We start from the raw sequence: 20,771 nt of genomic DNA, 5'->3' as shown, positions 1-20,771 counted from the left end.
GGCTTCATGAGGATAACAACACATACCTAGGTTGTGGGCCAGGGTTGTGGGGCTGAATTTACTGCTGCTTCCAACATACTGTGAGATCATGGCTGATAGCTGAGCAGGAATTGAGGGATCTTTGCAGAAAATTTTCTTAACATTGAGTCTTACTGGGAGAAACTAAACATCAGCTTGTTTGATGAAGTAAACTCCAAAACTAATGGTGGGACTTTCACCCTGAAAGCAGGAAGGTTCTGTTCAGATGTGTTGACTCAAGTGTCCAGGCAAGCAAAAGCAAGAATTAGAGATTGCCAGTGCATCTTAGTCACCTTATGTTAGCTTCTGAGACACAAATATCCAAATCCAGACAGTTCTGGGCCCCAGGGGTCAAGCCCCAGTTTGCTCTGGTTTTAACTTACTTTTCCATAGAGCTGAGTGGCTGCTGTGACCATTGGTCTCAGACAAACATGTTGACTGTGCTGCCATGTGCACCACCTGCAGAAGGATAGAAATAGCAGAAGTACAGGTAGTTAGTTATAACAAGTATGTTACGCTGCTCTTCAAAACCTCCCACCCTGCTGACCTTCAACTTTAAAGCAATGTAAAAATGTAGAAGATATTACAGAAAATCAGGCCTTTCATTTGTTTTGCTAAGTCCACTGAAGATGGTGCTGATTATAATTTTTTGTTCAGAAAGTCAATTTAAAAAAAAAAAAAAAGAAATTACTTTTTCCTAAAGGACAAGAAGGGATTTTGCTAACTTTGAAAGTAAGAAAACTCTTTCCTTTTCTGCTTAAACATTTCCCAAAACTCAACATGTAAAAACATAGCATTTGCATTCTGTTTCGTTTTTTTTTTAACCCAGCTAGAGCTCTCCAACTGGTAGCCTGGGGGGACAATTCTGTCTGGCCCCAGAAAGATATTCCACCATTATATGACCTTTTAAAATGTATCTGCTATGCAGATCCCAAGTAAATTGCTGTAACAGAGTCTAGCCTGAGGTTGTCGAGAAATTGTCAAGAAGTCCTGCTTTAGACAAACTTTAAAAAATTCTATGGAGAAAAATGTCACCATGTTTTTTTTCTATGGGAACAGAAAATACTTCATTTGCTGCTCTTATCTCACTGTTGAACTAGCTGGCCCAAATTGAGTGAGTTAGTAAAGCGGCATGTCAAAACAGGACTTCTATTCCTTCCCATTTGGCTCCAAATTCTCCCCTGCATTTCCAGCAAAAAGTTACCTCCTTGGGCCACTACTGACAGGATAGTATAGGGGCGGCCATAAGAATGTTAGGAAGAAAGGAGATCAGCCACAAACCTTTATCCTGGTTTCTAGAGTCCACGACCCTTCACAGAATCACTAGCACCTGCACACACTGAAGAAACCACATTGTGGTCATGAAGCCTTTGACTTTCCCAATTCAGAAGCTTCTGCCTCCTAGCTGAAAAGGAGCAGTGAGGAATGCAAGCTACAGCAAACACCAGTCTCATGTATAAATGTGCAAGTGCTCAAAATACATCTATTGTTTTCCATAGCAGGACTGCTTGCTGTACTGTGTAAGACTTCCTGAGAAGCAACCCTGACTCCTCACTGAAAAAAGCCATTTAAATTGGGAGGCTTCATTGCCTTGGACTTTTCTTCTGCTGCACACACCCAGGATAGACACAAATCCTTCATTTTCTCTTACAATTATTCAAACCTCTGGCTTTTATTTCCCCCCCTATCCTGATGTAGCTGTAACATGGCCAAGTGCAGACCACACTTGTCCTTCCCACTCAACAACACCCTGTCTATCCCCATGACCTGAGCCTCCATCACACAAACCATATCAACATCTCCTTGGGTTTCTCCTCAGGTGCTGCCTTGTCCACCCTCTCTTATTCAGACTTATTGATGTCACCTTCACAGCTCTTCACAGTTCTGCCCTTCTCTCTTCTTTCTCACTAGTCCTTCACTCAGTGCCCAGCTGAGACCCGTAGCTTCTTCCCAAGCACTTCTTTTACAACCAGCATGTTTCTTCTACTGGGCCATGCTGTCTATTTCCAGTGAAATGGCAGGACCACAGTACAAGTCATTGTCTCTCTCAGGGGAAAATCACACTTAGTTAGACACTCCTTGAAGACAGTGACTTCCATTCTCACAGCAGGCTGACCTAGGAAGTCTTGCACTGAGGCAGAGTGTGCCACAGCCTGAATGTCAACTTCTGCAGGACCCTGGAGCTTGTCTCTGAGCAAGGCAGAGACTGCACAGGGTCTCTCACTTTCCTACTGCAGGGGTGTAAGTTCTTCTGCGTGTAGTTATGCTAAATGTCAGAGGACATGAAATATATCTATGTGCTGGTTTCAATGGTTCTGGTGATAGTCCTCCTCTCAGTAATGCAGATAATTTAAATGTGATCGGTTTGTGTACAAGACAAAAAGAAAAAGAGTAAAATGACACTATTAAGACTGCTAAGGCAAGTAGTCAATGTGAGAAGAGCTGTTATTCTCGCTGCCCACACATGGCTAACTTTACCTCTGTTGTAGGGTGACACTACAATAGAGTCCTAATTTCAGGAGCACTCACTGTTTTTGCACAAGACACATTTTAAGAAGGCATCTGAAGATGTTAAATTAGTGAAATACAGAGACAAGACATGTTCTAGGAAAATGTTTTAACAGAGAAAAGAGAGAAAAGAATAGGTTTGGACAATATTAATTAGGAAGACATGACAGAAATTAGAAAAACGAGGATGTGGATGGAGCAGCAGAGGCCAAATGGTTACCCCAAGGTGTCACATAAGATGTAGATAAATTAAAGCTGGAGGAATTGCTTTACTGGTGCACTTAGAAACTCATTCCTCCAGTCATTGCTTTCTGAGAGCAGTGAGCACCTGGATCTGTCTGCTCTTTGCATGCCATTGAGCAGCAGACACTGCAGGCCAGTTCTGCTCCTTGCCCTCACTTTGTCCCCTACATGTGTCCTCTTAGCATGTGCCTGTTCCCCATACCTGCTGGTATGGCAGCTTCAGCTTCTCCCCATAGGACAATGACTCCAGGAGGTTGTGAAGAACCTCCCTTAGGCCACAGAGGCACTGTGGTTTCCCTCCACTCAGCTCAATGTGGTCTGACACCCCAGGTGTGAACAACCACAGCTGCTGGATGTTTTTCTCCTTTTCTATGCATTTCAGATGGACTTTCATACTGGCAGAAGGGATGTCCCACCCCTTTTTGTAATGTTCCACATTAAATGTAGCAAGGAGAATTCTAGCTCTGACTACAGACTGCAAGGGCTTCTTAGGACTATAGATTTATACAGCCTAAAGGAAACATCTCATTTGACTCTTGGTACAACATAGACATTGTTTCATTCCAGATTCCTGTAGAGAGTACCACTTGAAAGTTGCTAGTGAGCCACCCCATTTGATAAAACATCCAATCTTCTCTGAAGATGCCAGAAGAGAGAAAATAACGTCACTTGATGAGGGTCATAATAGTTAGCTACCTTCGTTGCTAAAAATTTGTATTCCCTGCTAAACTTTTTCTGGCTTCTAGCTTATGAAAAGAGACAGGGAGCCAAAGCAGAAAGATTAAAGGTGAGAAAAGCAGTGAGGAATGAGGACTGGACACAGGAGGGGGTGAAGCTCAGGAGAAGGGCTGAGGGATGGGTAGAGCTTGTATCATGTTATTAAAAACACACTGTGGTGGTTCATGACTGCAGTGTGGTGGCAGAAAAGTGGAGTGGGAGATGCAAGGCAGCAGGCAGGTTGTGACAGTCTACAGAGTATCAACCTGGGAGTTGAAACAGAAAGAAGAAAGAAGCATTAAGAGATGAGGACACCGGCAAAGCTATGCAGGGCCCTGGGACCAGGTGCATTGCAGATCAGATCTAAGGGCATTGGTATCACTCCATAAGTCATAGGAGTAGAAAAACAGACCATGTGTCAGCACATGCTCACAATATGACTCCAACATGCCTTGCCAAATCTGGCAATTTTTCATTTGATAAGAAAACCCCCACAACTCTCCTTAAGTTCATCCAGGGAAATAAGCAGGTCCAGGATTAAGGTGATGTAAGGGTAAGAAATTCCAGTTGCATGTTCCTGCCCCATATGGGCTATCATTGGTCAACCTAACTGTGTGCCTTGCATTCCCCTTCTTTTAGCCGGACACTAACTCCATTGCACAGGGCTTTAGGATCCATGGTTAAAGAGAGTTATTTATCAGCTCAAAGTTTTTTGGCATTTCTCTTCTGATTCTTCTTTTGGTAAATAGGAAGATTGTCAATAGATAGAAGAATTATTAGAAAGCACTTGGGAGAGAGGTGGAGCTTTGCTTGCTGATGTTACCAGTGTTATGATTAAATCTGATTTTTTTTTCTTTTTACTTTTAACCTGATTTCAAATTTCCTAAGAAAAGTCTCTACCTGAGCCTTTCTATAGCCCATGGAATTGGGCTATGTCCTTTACTTTGCATAATCTAGTAGCAATGCATTTTGTTTCAGGTCCCCGGACGATATCAGATTGTCATTCCCATATAGCTGCAGGTTACAGACCAAAGCTCAGAGTGTAATGGAAGAAGCCACTAATTTGAGTGCCTGAGTTGAGACAATATGGGAACAATTTTTAAGGCACGTTAAGCATGCCTGATGCCTGTGATGTTTCAATTCAGAACAGCACTAGTTTGTTGTGGTCCTCTCCACTCTGAAGGACCTGGCACAGACAGACGGCCAAGGAGAGATTCATGAGGTGTCCAGCTTAGTTGGAAAGTAAGCCAAGGGGAGGAGGATAGCGTTAGAGGGGTGCTTAGGGCTCCCAGAGGAAAGGGGAAGGAGGCACAAAAGTTTATTATTTGCTACCTACTCTCTGTTATACTCCAAAGCAGCCAGGGTCTGAGACTTCAGGTCTGCAGAGTAAAGATGAGACTTTTCTCTAGCTGATAAGAAAAAAGTTGTGTGAGTCAGAAAGAGAAGGAGCTGTTCGTCAAACTTACTGAACAGCACCTCCAACCATTGCAGTTGGTTGGGGGAGGCTTTAGGGGGAGGAGGAGGAGCAGGAGAAGTATTAGGGCTGTGAGCCACTATTCATTTACAAACTATAATTAATTTGATGTTTAGATTAATTTCTGATGCACTCTCAAAGGTGCACTGAAAGCATTTTTCCTTTATTATAATGTTGATTGCTTATTGGGGAGATAAATCTAACTGTCAGTTATGCACTGACTTACCAAAACTTTCAGACCAAGCAAGCATGTATGCATAAGGAACAGCTGTTTGCAGCTCTCCAGTTAAAGGGACAGCTCTGTCTTTTCCCAATAACTCACATTAAAGAAAATCTATACATTGTACACAGGGACTTCTGCTTTCTTTTGTAGAAAATCTATACATTGTATACAGGGACTTCTGCTTTCTTTTGTAGCTTAACAATTTATTAGACAAGAATATGTTAGCAGAATCTATCTTCTATTTATCTGTCAGTCCTTGTGTCTATCACTGTTCTATTCATTTCTCCACACAAGTGATAGAGTCCATCTAGAATATTTCTAAGTTATGGATATGTTTGTACATGCCTACTCACATGCACACTTATACAATCATTTAAAATGTTTTTACTCATGAGATAATTATATGGACGAACTCATTACTGCAGGGTCTTTGTGGCTACTCATTTAATGACCTTCAAAGGGGGAATGGCCATTTACATGACTAATTGAAATCAGCAATGTTAAGAATTAACGCCAGAAGAAAGAAAAAAGAAAAAGAAAAAGAAAACAACAAGAAAACTTTATAAAGAGATTAAAAACTTAATGCTCTGGGCTTCAAATCAGTCCATCAGCACTGGGACCTAGGAAAAAAACCTGACCGGGCTCTTGTGTACTTGCACAGCATGCTGTCTGCTGCCAAATCCTCTAAAAACCCTTTGACATTAGATAGAGTAGATCAACCTGAATAGTCTATGGCTGGTCCCACATGTACTCCAAGGATATTAGAGTTTCAAATGCAAACACCCTTATGTGTAGAAATGCCAGAGGAAGGTCTCTAGTGCTAGTCTCATTCATGTCAGAAGTTTCTGTTCAGAAGTCAGAAATAATGACCCCTCCAATGGCCAGGCCCATTTCTGAACTCAAAGTGATTGATCTGCAGAGCACAGACTTACAACTTCACACTCTTGTGAGACTGCAGGCCCACTGCAGTGTTTTGGCTACAGATTACATCTGTTTTTATTTTTGTTTTCCCAAGACTTCTCTGATGCAAGGTGAATTTCAGCTGTAGAATGGACGAGTCTCTATCAATCCATCCAACCATCCATCTGTCCCCCCGTATATCTATATTCAACTTCTTTATATCCATCTATCCTGTCTCATTCACTGCACAGGACTGTTCTTCAGCATTTTGAAGTCTGGCTAGCTAGTTACTGAGCAGCTGTTCAATAGATCCTCACAGCTCCGTGCTTGGCCTCAGGCCTTCCTTCCCGCACAATATTCAAACCCTGCTATGAATATGAATTTATTATTATTTCCTCATCTGTTTTCCTAAGGCCCTTCCCAGCAGAGCATTTGAGAGGTTCACAGAGCTAAGTAACAGAATTTTCACAGTGCTCATGGTGTCTTTGTTTCACCCAGGGGATGATGAGGCATAGCAAGATATTCAAAAGTATTTCTTAATCTTGGATGCTTAATCTGAGATGCCATGAGTCTGATCAGTCTGTTTGCTTGTTTTCTCAAAGTATTTAGCACAATGCAGGGCATGCTGTGTTTATGTTCGCTTCAGATGCAGGTACAGGCAGCAGCCTTTCTGCCAGTGAAATCTCAGGTCACACACAGAGCACCAAGGAAAGAGGAACACACAGTAAAGCTTCATCTTCACTAGCAAACTAAGGAGTCCTCACATATCTGCCATAATTAGCCATATCTTTTTAACATTTGTGTGCCTTTGGCTCTATTTTGGCCATGACAGTTAACTCATGGCTGGATGTTGCTTGGGCATGGCTCGGCAGTGACAAGGGCCAGGGACTGTCCCTAGACAGCAGTATAGATAAGACCACCCTCTTTTGAGGGATGAGAGTTTAGGCATGTAGATACAAGCCATGGTGTACCATTTGCACTCAGAGCCTGCCCTATTTTATTTACTAGTAGAAAAGTAACCTAGGAATTCTTATTAAAGGAATTTTGTGATATATGATATACCTAGCGTAACTGCGATGTCATAGCAGAAACAGGGATCAATTCCAGTTCTCCAAGGCAGCATTTGATTGTACAACTACAAAACCATCCTTTCCCTGTCTTATTTACTATCTACATTCCAACACTTGCAATAATGAGTCTGATACATTGCCATTTTCCTCACCCTGTTATGTTATTCATTCTCTACAGTAATTAAAACAAGGAAGCCATGAAAAAGAAAAATACAGATATGTGTGGTTAGTAGCAATGTCTTAATGCATATTCAAAACAATACAGAATTAAAATTTTATAGGTAACATCATTTCTTGCATTTCTAACTCAAGTGCTTCATTTTGCAACCTTATCACTGCTTTAATGTATTGGTGTATGTGATATCTTCTCTTTTCAAGTAAGCAAACCAAAATCAAAAAAATCCCCAGATGAGATTAACATCTTCAAATAGTATATACTGACATCTTCAAAAGTTGTCATCAGGGTAACAACTTGCAGATCCCCATAAAAATAGGTATACCTTTCTTAACCATTTCTAGTTTCATCTATCTCAAATCCCCAACCAAATTCAACACCATCTCCACTTTCTCCAGTCTTGATCTGTAATACATCACATATGTATAGGTATGTGCATTATGTATGTTCTATATATGTATCTATTTCTACAATAGCAAATATGTCTGGTAGTTATTAAAAACAATGAAAACCACTGAAAAAGTGGATTGAATTTGGGCAACCTGCTCCAATGCTTGCTAGCCTTCAAGGTGGAAAAGCTTTTCCTTATATCCAGTCTGGACGTCTCGTGTTTCAATTTATGTCACTTGTCTCTCATTCTCCCACCATGCACCACTGTGAATTATAGAATCAAAGAATATCTCAAGTTGGAAGGGCCCCGTAAGGATCATTGAGTCCAACTCCATGCTCCTTGCCAGATTACCTAAAACTAATCCATAAGACTAGAAGCATCATCTAGATGTTTCTTGAACTCTGACAGGCTTGGTGTCATGACCGCCTCCCTGGGGAGCTTGTTCCATGAACCAATCACCCTCTCACTGAAGAATCTTTTCTTAATGTCCAATCTGAACTTGCCCTGATACAAAGAGACTTTCTCTGTCTTCTTGCTCTGACGGGGCAAGTGCTCCAGCCCTTGTCCGTCCTGATGGCTCTATGATGAATATACTCCACTTTGTCACTGTCTTTCCTATGCTGGGGGAAAGGGGTGCCCAGAACTAGATGTTCAGGTGTGGTCTAATGAGTGCTGAGTAGAGAAGGGTAGTCACAATTGACTGACTGTGCTCTTGTTATTAGAGTTCAGGATGTTGTTGGTCTTCCTTGCAGTCCAGGGCACATCTCTAATGAGATCCTCAGTGATGTAACCCATGGAAAACCTAGAGACAATGGGACTCCACCCCTTTCACCAGCTGAGCTTCAGTGCCCTTGATATGTAGCCAGGCATGTTTACTGTTATAAAAGGGAAGTGGTGCATCTAACATTTAAGAGCAGTTGCTGTCTTTGGCCTTCACAGGTAACAGGTTTTCTTCATTTTTGGCAACATGACCTACAAATCTGTTTGTGTTCTGACCATTTAAAGGTGAAATTATATGATTATACTAAAGATAGGCCTCTTTCCAGAAATTGTAAAGTATTTATCCTGGTTATGGTGCATCTTATGACATGGCTGAACAGGGTCCAGAAGGATTATTATGTGATTGGGCTTTTAAAAATTCTTATGAGAGAAGAATTTTTGCTACTTGACTTTAGGAGTCAATGCAAGAGTCACTTTTTTTAAAAGCAACTCATATTTTTACCCCATTCCTTCAAATTAAGATCATCCAAATTATCAATAACCATCGTGCCTTTCTCAGGTCTTCAGTTTTTCTAATCAAAGGCACTTTCATAAATGTGTTTTCCAGCAATATTCTGACTCCATTTATTTCAGTAATAAAAACACAAGCTTATTTTCCCATCTCCCACCCAAGGGTGGATCAAGAGTTCAGACAGGTCATTGGGCAGGGGCCCCAGAAGCCAGAATTATATCAGGCTTTAGTCAATCTATGATATGATTCAAGTCCCACAGATTGAATGTAACTATTCTGAGGGCAGGATTCAGGATACTCTTCTGAAGGTCATTAATGGTGAATGCTCTGTTGACAGACCGATAGGAATTTATCAACATCCATGCTATAATATGAAGGTGCTTCATTTCTGTTGATGTTGATGACAGAAAAAGCTAACTGATCATTTCCATGTCCATTGTGGGTAGTTGAAAACACTGAGGTCTTACATTGACACTGAAAGGACCACAGATACAACAGCTGATTGGATCTGAACAGTATGTTATCTTCCAGCTTAAAATGTACTTGTATAACTCTTTCCTTTCTCCTCTTGGTACCCAGCATAGTTCAGCGCCAGTCCACAACTTCCTGGTCTAGATAGTAAGAGATTCTCTCTTCTCTTTTTCTTTCCCAATGACTTACTGCATATGAAAATTTTTTTTCCTGTTGATTTCACTTTTAGTTTTATTAGCTGGTTTTCACACCATGGCTTCCATAGAAAGTAAAGTATTGGTTTGAAAAGTGTGGCCAAAAACTAGTCATCACTACTTCTGGTTTCTAAATAGAAACTTCCAGACTGTCCCACAAGAAAAGCTTCAAGTCTTTCTATATCTGTTGGGTTGTCCCAACCTACTCATAATGAGGTATCAGATGTTGTGGCTTTCTATATCAGATTTTTACTTCTTCTCCTTTCAGAAAAAGTTAACCCTGATCAGGTGCCCTCATTCCAGATGTATGTATGAGTCAAAATCCTAGATGTGACCACGCAGTAATTTAAATTGTTCAAATTCTAGTCTAATCTTAAATCTTAACCTTGTGCTTTTAATGTGAGTCATGACAGTAATTTCTGTATGGAAAAAAAACAAATAGATTGTGAAAGAGAAGACTCACAGGAAGAAAAGTCCTTATTTGTTTGAACCACCATGTTCAGGGTCAACATCTGCAACTCTCAACCTTCTTCAGAGAAGATACTGCTTCTCTGAGACACTATTTTAAGAGCCTCCAAATGACAATGCACAATAACAGGAACCACTTTTCTGTATGTTCCAACTCACACTGCCTCAATGTATAGAAGTAGTTCCACGCACAGGAAGATGGGAAGGTGACATAAGGAAGATGCTTGTCTATTTCAAGCTACCTTCTGCACTGGGTGTTCTGACCTTTAGAGAAAGTTAATCATGCCATCTACTTTCACTCTTCATTTAATCTCCCCTTCCCATCTGTTCAGTTTTTCTCAGCTGGAAGCAAGATGAAGAACGAGTACCAGTCAGCTGTCTCAGTGGTCCGCAGCCCACACTTTGGGGCCATTTATTATAAAGCATTACCATCAATTGTCACCTCTATCATGAATGTTACCGCAGCCTATGCCAGATTAGTAGGCAAGAACTGATTTTCTAAATATCTGAAATGTGAAATGAACAATAGACAGACAGACAGATACGTACTCTCAGAAGGGACTGTTCTGATCTTTGGGATTGAACTCTGAAATAACATATGCCAGATACCTCAGCTCATGTGACAGGTTCAAACCTCCTGCTTGAGTCATAGCATCCCTTTTAGAAAATCTCTTAATCAAGATTTCATGTGATAGGTGCTCCACTCCTATTGCTAAACAAGATGTTCCAAAATAGTTAATTACCTTCATATTTTAAAAATGCAGACTCAGCGTCTTATTTCCATTTTAAATTTGTCAAACGTCTGCTTCCATCCAGAAGAAATCATCAAGCTCTTTTTTTTTTTTTTCTATATTAAAAAACCCACATTCTATTAGAAATTATTTATATACTGTGGTCAGAAGACTGTTTAACCTTCTCTTCGATAACCTGTGGCAACTGTCATTACTTTTTCAGACCTAGAATTAGTCTTATAGTTCTGAATAATTCTTAAAAGTTACTTTTGTTGAGAAATCACCAGAACTAAGTGCAGAATTCCAGTAAGGATCTTTCCTGAGCCATACTGTACTGAGTCTTGGAACTCTGAGTATTTTAACGTAATCCTGAGAGCTCATATATTTGGCTGTTATCATGACACCCATGTTCTTCTTAGAATCACTGTTTGCTAGTGAAGATTTACCCTTTTTATGAATGACCAGCTTGCTTTTTCCTGTGGATGCCTAATTTTGCATTTGGTTGGATTAAAATAGACACTCTTTAACTGAGTCCAGCCTATGCAGTGACCCAGGTCAACATGACTTACTTCTATCGTTATTTACCACTTCACCATTTTTGTATGATTGGCAAATTTTACCAGTAATTACTTTAGATGTCTTCCAGGTAATATTAAAAAAAGAATAGCACAGAGCTTTCAGCATGCTCCTGGAGGAGTCTTCTAGAAACTCCTCATTATTGTAAATCGCAATTTACAGTTTTTTTGGTGGTCTACCTATTATCCAATTTTAAGAAGTTTGTTACAGGCTGTTTTCATTTTCTGTGAAGAAGGGCTCTCTCAAATAATCTAGAAAAATTTAAGTAAACTCTTTGAAAACTTAGTTTAATAATCAAACCTGCAATTTCATGGGATCAAGTTCATTTGATATATGTTATTTTCCACGAAACCATGATGATTGATATTAATTTCACACCTTTTAATTCTTTGCCATATCATCTCATATAAAAATTTTCATCATTTTACTTAGGCTTACGGAAGATTAACTAAGTTTACCAGGTCATCTAGTTTACATCCTTAAAAATTAATAATAGAATTTTTTTTCTGTAACACTTTGAAGATTTTCTATTATTCCACAAATTTCTAAAATTAATATTAATGGTTCAGCAAATTTCTGAGCCAATTCTTTGAATATCTGAGGTTCCAACTATCTCATCATGCAGATGTGAAATATTTACTAGTAGTTGTTTAGCATAATTGTCAGTTACTGACTGTTCATATATTAATGGATGGATGGATGGATGGGATGGATAACTGGATAGACAGATCTCACTTGGACATGATTAAACATCAGTGGAAGGTTAAATATTCCAAAAAGTCATCCAACCCTATTAGACACTGGAAAACAGCTGAAGTGCTATGCCCTTGATCTGCAGACGAACTCCTTTATTGAGTATTCCAGTACCCATAAATCACCTTACAATACAATACCTTCCAATGCACACATACATTATAGAGCTACTTACATACAGATTGTATCCTGAAATTCTTTACAGCACTAAAAAATTGCAAGACAGCAGCTAGTACATCGTGTAAAGAACATAGCAAGGTAAAGACCTTGCAAGGCAATTAAAGGAAAACCTCCATTCTCTGATAAGACTAATAAACATGGAGAAAGAGAAACTGAACAGTCTTAGGAATGAAATGGACTGAAGTAGCACGGAAATGCTGAGGAGTAGGGGGCCAGGTCCCAATGGGAGGAGAGGGGCAGGACCTCCTCCCTAGCACCCTTCTCGTAGAGAAGACTCCCGTGATTTGAACACCTTATTGTTGCCTTCCCAGCAGAAATGCCTCCCTGACATTCCTAGATCTCACTCTTCACCGGTTAGTAACTAAGCAAGGAAGCCATGTGCTAAGGGGACAGTTATATTAATCACCTCATTGTATTAATAACTATTTCCTTAATTACCAACTCAAATGCTTGGGGGAAGGAAAGGAGTGGGGCCTTTGGTCTAAACAACTGTCAGTGCTTTCTGCAGCTTCCTCTACCTTAGTAGTGTAGCCCAGGCCCCCTCTTATGTCCTGGGCAGAAGCACTTGGGTCACAAGGGAAGCAAGGGTCATAGACTCCTCCTGTACTAATATCAAGCCCACCTGCACGGTGTTTCTTCTCTTTCACCACATGGGAATTTGTCTTCCACAGACTGAGAGTCAGATCCTTGCTCCTCTGTTACCCTCATTTCCCTTTAGTGAGATGAATATGGGTTGAATGACAAGAGGGAAAAGTTCAGAAGAATGAGATCCTTTCCTTAGATAGTGACTGTCATAAGTGAAGGCCAAGAAAGATCTCTCAGGCAGTCAGACAAATACACTGACAGTCAGAACCAGAAAAAAGTATCTCTGGCCTAAAAAAGCTAATAATCACCAATGTCTATTTGTTTCTGTTGCAACCTCTTGCAAAGTGCATCTCTGAGATGGTAGTTTTGTGCAGCAAGTATCTGGAACATAGATCAAATAACTCTTCTTAGTTTTAAGACAAATTAAATATTTGTTTCTTTGAGGCTCCTCTTTTCCTTGCCTTGCCTGAGACCAGCCTAGTTACATGAGTGTTGTTTCTGTAAAACTATTTGAATTCAGAATCAGAACCAGAATTTGCCCCCAGTTCAGGAGTCTGGATCAAAAGCTTGCATCTGGACCTGTCATTCACCATGGCCTTGACTTCTGATTTATGGGATGCTCAGTGTAGTTACCAAGGCTTGGGCTCCATCCAGAGGAAAGCTTCTGCTGAAGAGAGGCAACATGTTATTCCAACCTGGTAGCAGATCATCAAAAGGCTGTTTTGCACATTAACCGCTAATTCTCCTTGCAGCATGCAAAGAGAAACAGAAAACTCAGAAAGACCAATTAGGGATCCATGGGAACCTAACGATATGCTAATTCAGGTCTGCACTTAGTGCACAAACTAATTCATGGCCATGCAGAGACACTACTCACTATGAATGAAAACTTTACAGTTGCAAAATAGTCTTCAAATGCACTCTGAGATAGATTGTTGATTCTCTTCTTTATCACTTCAGCTGATTAAAACAGAAAAACAGCCCTTCAGTAATATCAGTTACATAAAGCCATTAGTGATCATGCTGGCGTCATGAGAAGGGCATCAATCTCCCTCAGCATGCCTCACTACCAAGACATCCCATGGAAGAAATGGGGAGAAACCAAAGCACTTTCCAAGATGTTACCCCAGATTCTGCTCGCTAATCATTTACACAGTCATGTAGGAAAAGGGCAGGCCAGAAGAAGTCATAGACTCCAACATCAGTACCTTCCTGGAAGATGATGTGCAGAATCAGGAAGATTATATGCACTGAGCTGCAGTCCTAGCAGATTTCTTCATTCTTTACTGCTTTGATAAATCATTTATTAGAACAGCGTTTTTACATAATCCCTGGGGAAAAAAAAAAAAAAAAGGAAAAAAAAAAAAAAAAAGAAAAAAACCCCACAACATTCCCCCCATAAAATAGATTTATCACAAAATCCTGTCCTCCTACCAGCCATCTTCAACCAGAACATATATTTCTCTGATTATTAATTAACTGATGCACAGAAACAGCTTCAAGCTTTTTAACCTCTCCCTTTCTCTTTTGTCCTTCAAGAGTGTAGATGGCAATACAGGGGTGGTGTTTAAAACACAGATAGCTTCTTAAGCAACTACAGTACTACCATCATGCTTTGAGCCTACAGTCATGGGCTCAAACATTAAAGACATTCAGAAAGCAAGTATTTAAGCTATTTTCCCAGTACATACATTCCGTTCCTAGTCATACATGTTTAAATCTGGCATAGCACACTGCCAACATTGACGTGGAGAAGCAAAGATGGTTAACTGCCAATAGTGCATGTCACAACAACAAAAAAGTCATATAATCTACCAGTAGGTATTTGACCTGAAAAGATAAAGGAATATGATAGTGTTAGCACAGCTTGTCTGCCTGTCTATCTGCCTATCCCTTAACACTGTGACATCTCAACTCTCAGGATAAGCCACAGCTTTTCTTCTATTTGGAGTCCATCCAAATACCTTCAACAACATGAAATACAACTCCACATAAATAACAGGAAGGGGGAGAGCCAAATGTACCAACAACTTCTGAGCATATCAAGCCCCCTGAAACTAAAACAGTGAAATGAAGTTAAAGGAATTAGCTGCTCTGTCCCTAGGATGTGCTCACAAGGAAAATGCACAATTATTGGCATTTGCCCTCCTCCTTCTCTCTCCTCAGCCCTCCCACCCCAGCCCCCCTGATCTCAGCAGCTAGCCAGTGGAGATTTTTATATTACAACAGTGGATATTAGGACAACTAAGGAGAAAAAAAATAAACAATCCAAATCTGTAGGTAACTAATACCAATAACATCAGAGTACAACTCCCAGCTTCATTATGTGGTCTAAATGAAATATAGTGAGCAAATGCACCTCTGATCTCTCTTATTAGTCCCATTTGTTAAAATGTTGTCTTATTTACAGCTTTGCACAGAATGAGGAAATGGCCTTAGAATTCCATCTCAAAAGCAAAGTAATGATAAAAACTAGTGTAGCTTTGTGAGTTTATCAAAAGGCAAGGTTCTTGCAGAGGTACAACTGTATCAGCATTTCAGCACCAGGGCTTATCACCAAACTAAAGGTCTAGTCTTGGCAAAAGTAGACAAATGACCTGGTTACCTGGGATATGGAGAAGGCTGAGGTACTCAATTTTTTTACCTCAGTCTTCACTGACAGGTGTTCCAGTCACACCATCCAAGATGCAGAAGGAAAAGGCAGGGACTGGAAGAATGAAGAACTGACCACTGTAGGAGAAGATCAGGTTTGAGACCATCTAGGTAACCTGAAGGTGCACAAATCCATGGGATGTGATGAGATGCATGTGAGGGTCCTGAGGGAACTGGCAGATGAAGTAGCTAAGCCATCCATCACGTTTGAGAAGTCATGTCGGTCCTGTGAAGTTCCCACTGACTGGAAAACCAGAAACATAACTCCCATTTTAAAAGGGGAAAAAAGGAAGACCCAGGAAACTACAGGCCAGTCAGTGTCATCTCTGTGCCTGGCAAGATCATGGAGTGGATTCTCTTGGAAAGTCTTCTAGGGCACATGGAAAATAAGGAAGTGATTGGTGACAGCCAACATGGCTTCACTAAGGGCAAATCGTGCCTGACAAATTTGGTGGCCTTCTACAATGGGGTTACAGCGTTTGTGGATAAGGGAAGAGCAACTGATGTCATCTACCTGGACTTATGCAAAACATGACATCCTTGTCTCTAAACTGGAGAGACATGGATTTGATGGATGGACCACTCAGTGGATAAGGAATTGGCTGGATGGTCACACTCAAATAGTTGCAGTCAACCACTCAATGTCCAAGTGGAGAGCAGTTACAAGTAGGGCTCCTCAGGGGCTGGTGTTGGGACCAATGCTGTTTGACATCTTTGTTGGCAACATGGACAGTGGGATTGAGTGCACCCTCAGCAAGTTTACCAACAACACCAAGTTGTGTGGTGCAGATGACATTCTGGAAAGAGGGATGCCATCCAGAGGGACCTGGACAGGCTGGAGAGGTGGGCCCAATGTGAACCTCATGAAGTTCTACAAGGCCAAGTACAAGGTCCTGCACATGGGTCGAGACAACCCCAAGCACAAATACAGGCTGGGTGAAGAGTGGATTGAGAGCAGCCCTGCAGAGAAGACTTGGGGATATTAGTGGATGGAAAACTGAATATGAGCCAGCAATGTGCAATTGCAGCCCAGAAATCCAACTGCATCCTGGGCGGCACCAAGAGAAGCGTGGCCAGCAGATCAAGGGAGGGGATTCTCCCCCTCTACTCCACTCTCACGAGACCCCACCTGCAGTGCTGTATTCAGCTCTAGGGACGGCAGCATAAGAAGGACATGAACCTGCTTGAGCAGGTCCAGAGAAGGCTGCGAAGATGATCAGGGGGCTGGAGCACCTCCCCTGTAAAGATAGGTTGAGAGAGTTGGTGTTATTCAGCCTAGAGAAGAGTCGGCTCCAGGGAGATCTTATAGCAACCTTCCAATACTTAATGGGGGCTACAGGAAAGATGGGGAGGATGTAGTGATAGGAAGAGGGGTAATGGCTTTAAACTAAAAGAGGGTAAATTTAGATTAGATGTAAGGAAGAAATTCTTCCCTGTGAGGATGGTGAGACACTGGAACAGGTTGCCCAGAGAAGCTGTGGCTGCCCCCTCCCTGCAAGGGTTCAAGGCCAGGTTGGACGGGGCTTTGAGCAACCTGGTCTAGAGGAACATGTCCCTGTCCGTGGCAGGGAGGGTGGAACTGGATGATCTTTAAGGTTCCTTCCAACTCAAACCACTCTATGACTCTATAAAATAGACTTCCATCATACTTGGCAACATTTCTGGTGCAGTTTCCATGCATTAGGAGTTTGATTCAGCAGTTAACATCACTTGTGAGTGACTCACCCAGGCATTAACCAGTTAACAACATCTTACCTTGAGATGTTAGTCCCAACTATGGAACAAGGTAAATCCCACAATAGAAGTACTTTGATTTAAGCTAGGTGTCTGCCTTCATTGCAGTCAGCACTGGTCCTTGTTGCACAGTGAGTGGGACTTGATTCATCTGAGCACAGCTAGGAGTGTCCTGAAAAAAGAGAGAAATTGTGCCCTACACTCCACTGACTATATTAACTAGATCTCCACTGATTATTTTAGGGTGCCAAGGTTATTTTCTCACAAAAGGATCCATGTGTAGACACACTCTAGATGTGCACATTTAGTCAGAGGAACATTGCAACAGGACCAGTTACAAGAGTAGAAATCAAAGTTCCCAGGCAAGCTAGGTTCTCTAAAGACATGACATAAGTAATTATCCAGCTGCAGCCAACTCAGCTTTGATATTTGGTAGCTGTGTCTGTATTAGTAAAGTAAATATACCTGGCACTTTCCCCTAGCACTGGAGCCAGCTGGCACAGAATGGCCCACACCCAAACTATTAAATTCTCTTACTTTCCAGAATATCATGGCCACATCCAAGCTAACTACTGAAAACAGCCTCTGTTCTGTGCTAATACTCAGACTTTGTCCAGGAATTGTCTGGAGTTAGGCACAGCCAAAACTATGACAAGGACCTTTATGAAAATGCAGTGGTACAGATGATTGGATTCCAGTTTCTCTGAACTTCCCTGGCACAGTTTTAGTTTACTGTTATAGATGTAACTGATGGGTCTTGGATGAAGTATTAGCAATTCAGAGGTGATTTTAAAAAGAACTGGCTTTCACTATATCTTATATTCAAAGATGTGAGGTGGCTAGACAGCAAAGTTCAAGCTGAAGCTCAGGTAAAGCATTTCCCAGCAGTATTTAAAGACTGAATCAACTCAGGTGACATCAGGAGGTGTTAAGTCTGTTCTTTTGCTGAAATCAAATCATAGCACCTTGTTGACTGATAGATTATTCAACTAGCCAAATGTAAACTGGGAACATTACCAGGTGCTTACTGGCTAATAAGAGATTGCAAAAGCAGATCCATTGTCATTGATTAATACCCCAGCTCATTACTCACCATAACTCTCCAGTTTTCTGTCTAGAGATTGATGACTGCTGTGAGGCTTGAACACTTTTGCTCACATCTTCAGAGGTGCAGCATTGGTGCCTCATCATCCAGGTGGTTGGCAGGAAAACTGCATGGACAGCCAGTTACTTGGAGCTTTGGCTTCAAGAGAGGAGGATAAAGCGAGATGCCTGTTTATTCCATGGGCCTTCCTCTTAAAGCTACATCAGCCATACTCAGCAAACTTGTTGTCTCACTTTGACACTAAGACCATGGGGTTTATGACCTCTCATAAAATTATGTTATTATTGAAAGGCAGGGAGTACAGCTTTAATGCAAGTGTGAGAAATTGTGCTTGTATGCAGGTGTGTGCGGGTCTTTTTGAAATGCAAGCCACCCTGTATCACCTGTGAGACTTGTTTTCGAGGAGAAACTAGACCAGGAAGGAGGTGCTGCTGAACACATTCACAGTACAGCCCAAGGGTGTGAGCCTTGCCTGTTACTGCTGTGGGACCAGGTGTATACCTGGCAGCAAATGCTCAGGATTAGCTTTTTGAGGGGCTCTCAAACCGTGTCTTCATTTCAGCTTGTCTACTGAGAGACACTGGGTTCCTACGATTGATTTGTGCTGCCAGAGTTTTGCAGGAGTGGGAGAACAGATGGCTTTGTCTGGAGTGCAGGCTGGTCCAGGCTAGTGTTACCCGGAGTTTGTCCTCAGAGATGTTGTTGGCACACAGGGACATTTCTGGCAAAGGTAGCAGAAGTAATTCTGTGATGTGATTCTGTGATGGCCCCCTGCCTCTCTAATATCTCAGACCCATGGTCATCCAGATAAAGTCATATATAGTCTGGGCAAATGAGGCCTTTTTCTGTAGCTAACATAAAAAAAACCCACAAAAATACCCCGAAAAAACCCTACCCAAAACTCACACTGAAAACCCTCCCCAAAGCTGAATGGGTTAGATTCATTGCCTCCTGCGTGGTTCTGAACTATCTTGGCTCTTCTGATCCCCAGAGAACAAGTCTTCCATTGAGACAAAGAATGTCATTTTGTGTGGCCTGTAAATACAATATTCAGTCACTATAGGTTTTTCTACTGCTGGGTGTGCTCCATGGCTGATTGGATGATTTTCTGGCAAGATATGAAACTAGTTATGGAAACCATTTTAGGAAAGCACCAGTCTTCGTCTTTCTCAACTGCAGAGTCAACATAAAGTCTGCAGAAACTACCACTTAATAAAGCTCGTCATATTGCTTAAGTGGCCAACAATCAAACTATTCATGCCAATGAATACCGTAATGGAGAACTTATTAAATTCTCATTTTACTTATATTGCCATAATAAGGAAGTAGCAGTAGGTATATCAGGTTCCCTTCATTGTGAATATTGGAAGGCAAAGGAAAGGTTATGCTGCTGAGTGAAGGAGGGTCTAGAGATTTACCCAAGTCATGGTGGAGGGAAAAAGAGCAAGACAGAGTGCCTTGAGACCATGCATCACATCTGTTGACACTGAGCTCAAAGGTGACCCAAATTTGTGCTGGTACTGTGGCACCAACATGTGGATCCCCATGCTTCACATAATCTTATGTTCAAGCTGGCACTCAGACCAGGCATTGCATCCTGGGACACTGATCTGTAGCAACTCCTCTTACCCTTCATCCCTCATTGGCAACCATCCTCTCCACACTCTCCTGCCCATCTGCCTGCCCTCCTACCTGCTCACTGCCTCCCTCCCACTGCCCTCACCCCCTTCCCCATGTTCATTCTCAGTGGTCGTTGCATGTACGTGCCTTGGCTCCCTTCAGCTGATTAAGCCCCCTGCCTTGCCTCATGTTTTGACAGGTTTTGTGAGTTTTGACAATCCTGCCAGTGCCCAAGCTGCTATCCAGGCTATGAACGGCTTCCAGATTGGCATGAAGAGGCTGAAGGTGCAGCTGAAGAGGCCAAAAGATGCCAATCGTCCCTACTGAAGGGTTATGGGAACAACTGGATACAAAGCACTAGCACAGGTAACTGCATGGGGAAGGGGGTGTCAGCTGTGGTTGTAGCCTCTCTTTGTGTTATAGACCCTCAAAAATATTCAGCTCTGCAACCCTCTAGCTTCTGCCTTTTACACTTAGGCCTCTGGCTAGAGCCACACTGCACAAATACGCACGCACACATAAACCAGGAACCGTTTGTGTGTGTGTCTCTTTAGAAAAAGAGGTGGAAGGATGCTTAACGAGGGATGAGCCAAGTTCCCCACCCCAGGGGCATCCTGCATCTCTAGAAAGTCTTCCTGGTGACTAGAGGAGAGCCAGCAGCTGTCCTGAATCCCTTGCTCAGCCAAAGAGAGCATTTCTGGTGGCTGAAGAAAATCTGCAATTAAGAGATGGGACTGGGCTGCAGTTTAATC

At 41.7% G+C, this 20,771-nt stretch overlaps 1 protein-coding gene across 10 annotated transcripts in view; it reads left to right on the top strand.

Moving 5' to 3' along the window:
* The window catches only part of CELF4 (CUGBP Elav-like family member 4), a 720,508-nt gene that overhangs the window by 673,695 nt on the left and 26,042 nt on the right, over window positions 1-20,771 (top strand). For all 10 annotated transcript variants that reach the window (XM_074811976.1, XM_074811977.1, XM_074811975.1 and 7 more), the window contains one exon: window positions 20,219-20,385. In XM_074811976.1, the coding sequence (XP_074668077.1) occupies window positions 20,219-20,346 (128 nt within the window). In that variant the 3' untranslated portion in view covers window positions 20,347-20,385. The remainder of the gene's footprint in view (window positions 1-20,218; window positions 20,386-20,771) is intronic.

This window comes from Strix aluco, chromosome Z (genome assembly GCF_031877795.1).
Source record: "Strix aluco isolate bStrAlu1 chromosome Z, bStrAlu1.hap1, whole genome shotgun sequence".
NCBI lineage: Eukaryota > Metazoa > Chordata > Aves > Strigiformes > Strigidae > Strix > Strix aluco.
The sequence above is the reverse complement of the archived record's forward strand: the minus strand, read 5'-3'. Positions and strand labels throughout refer to the sequence as shown.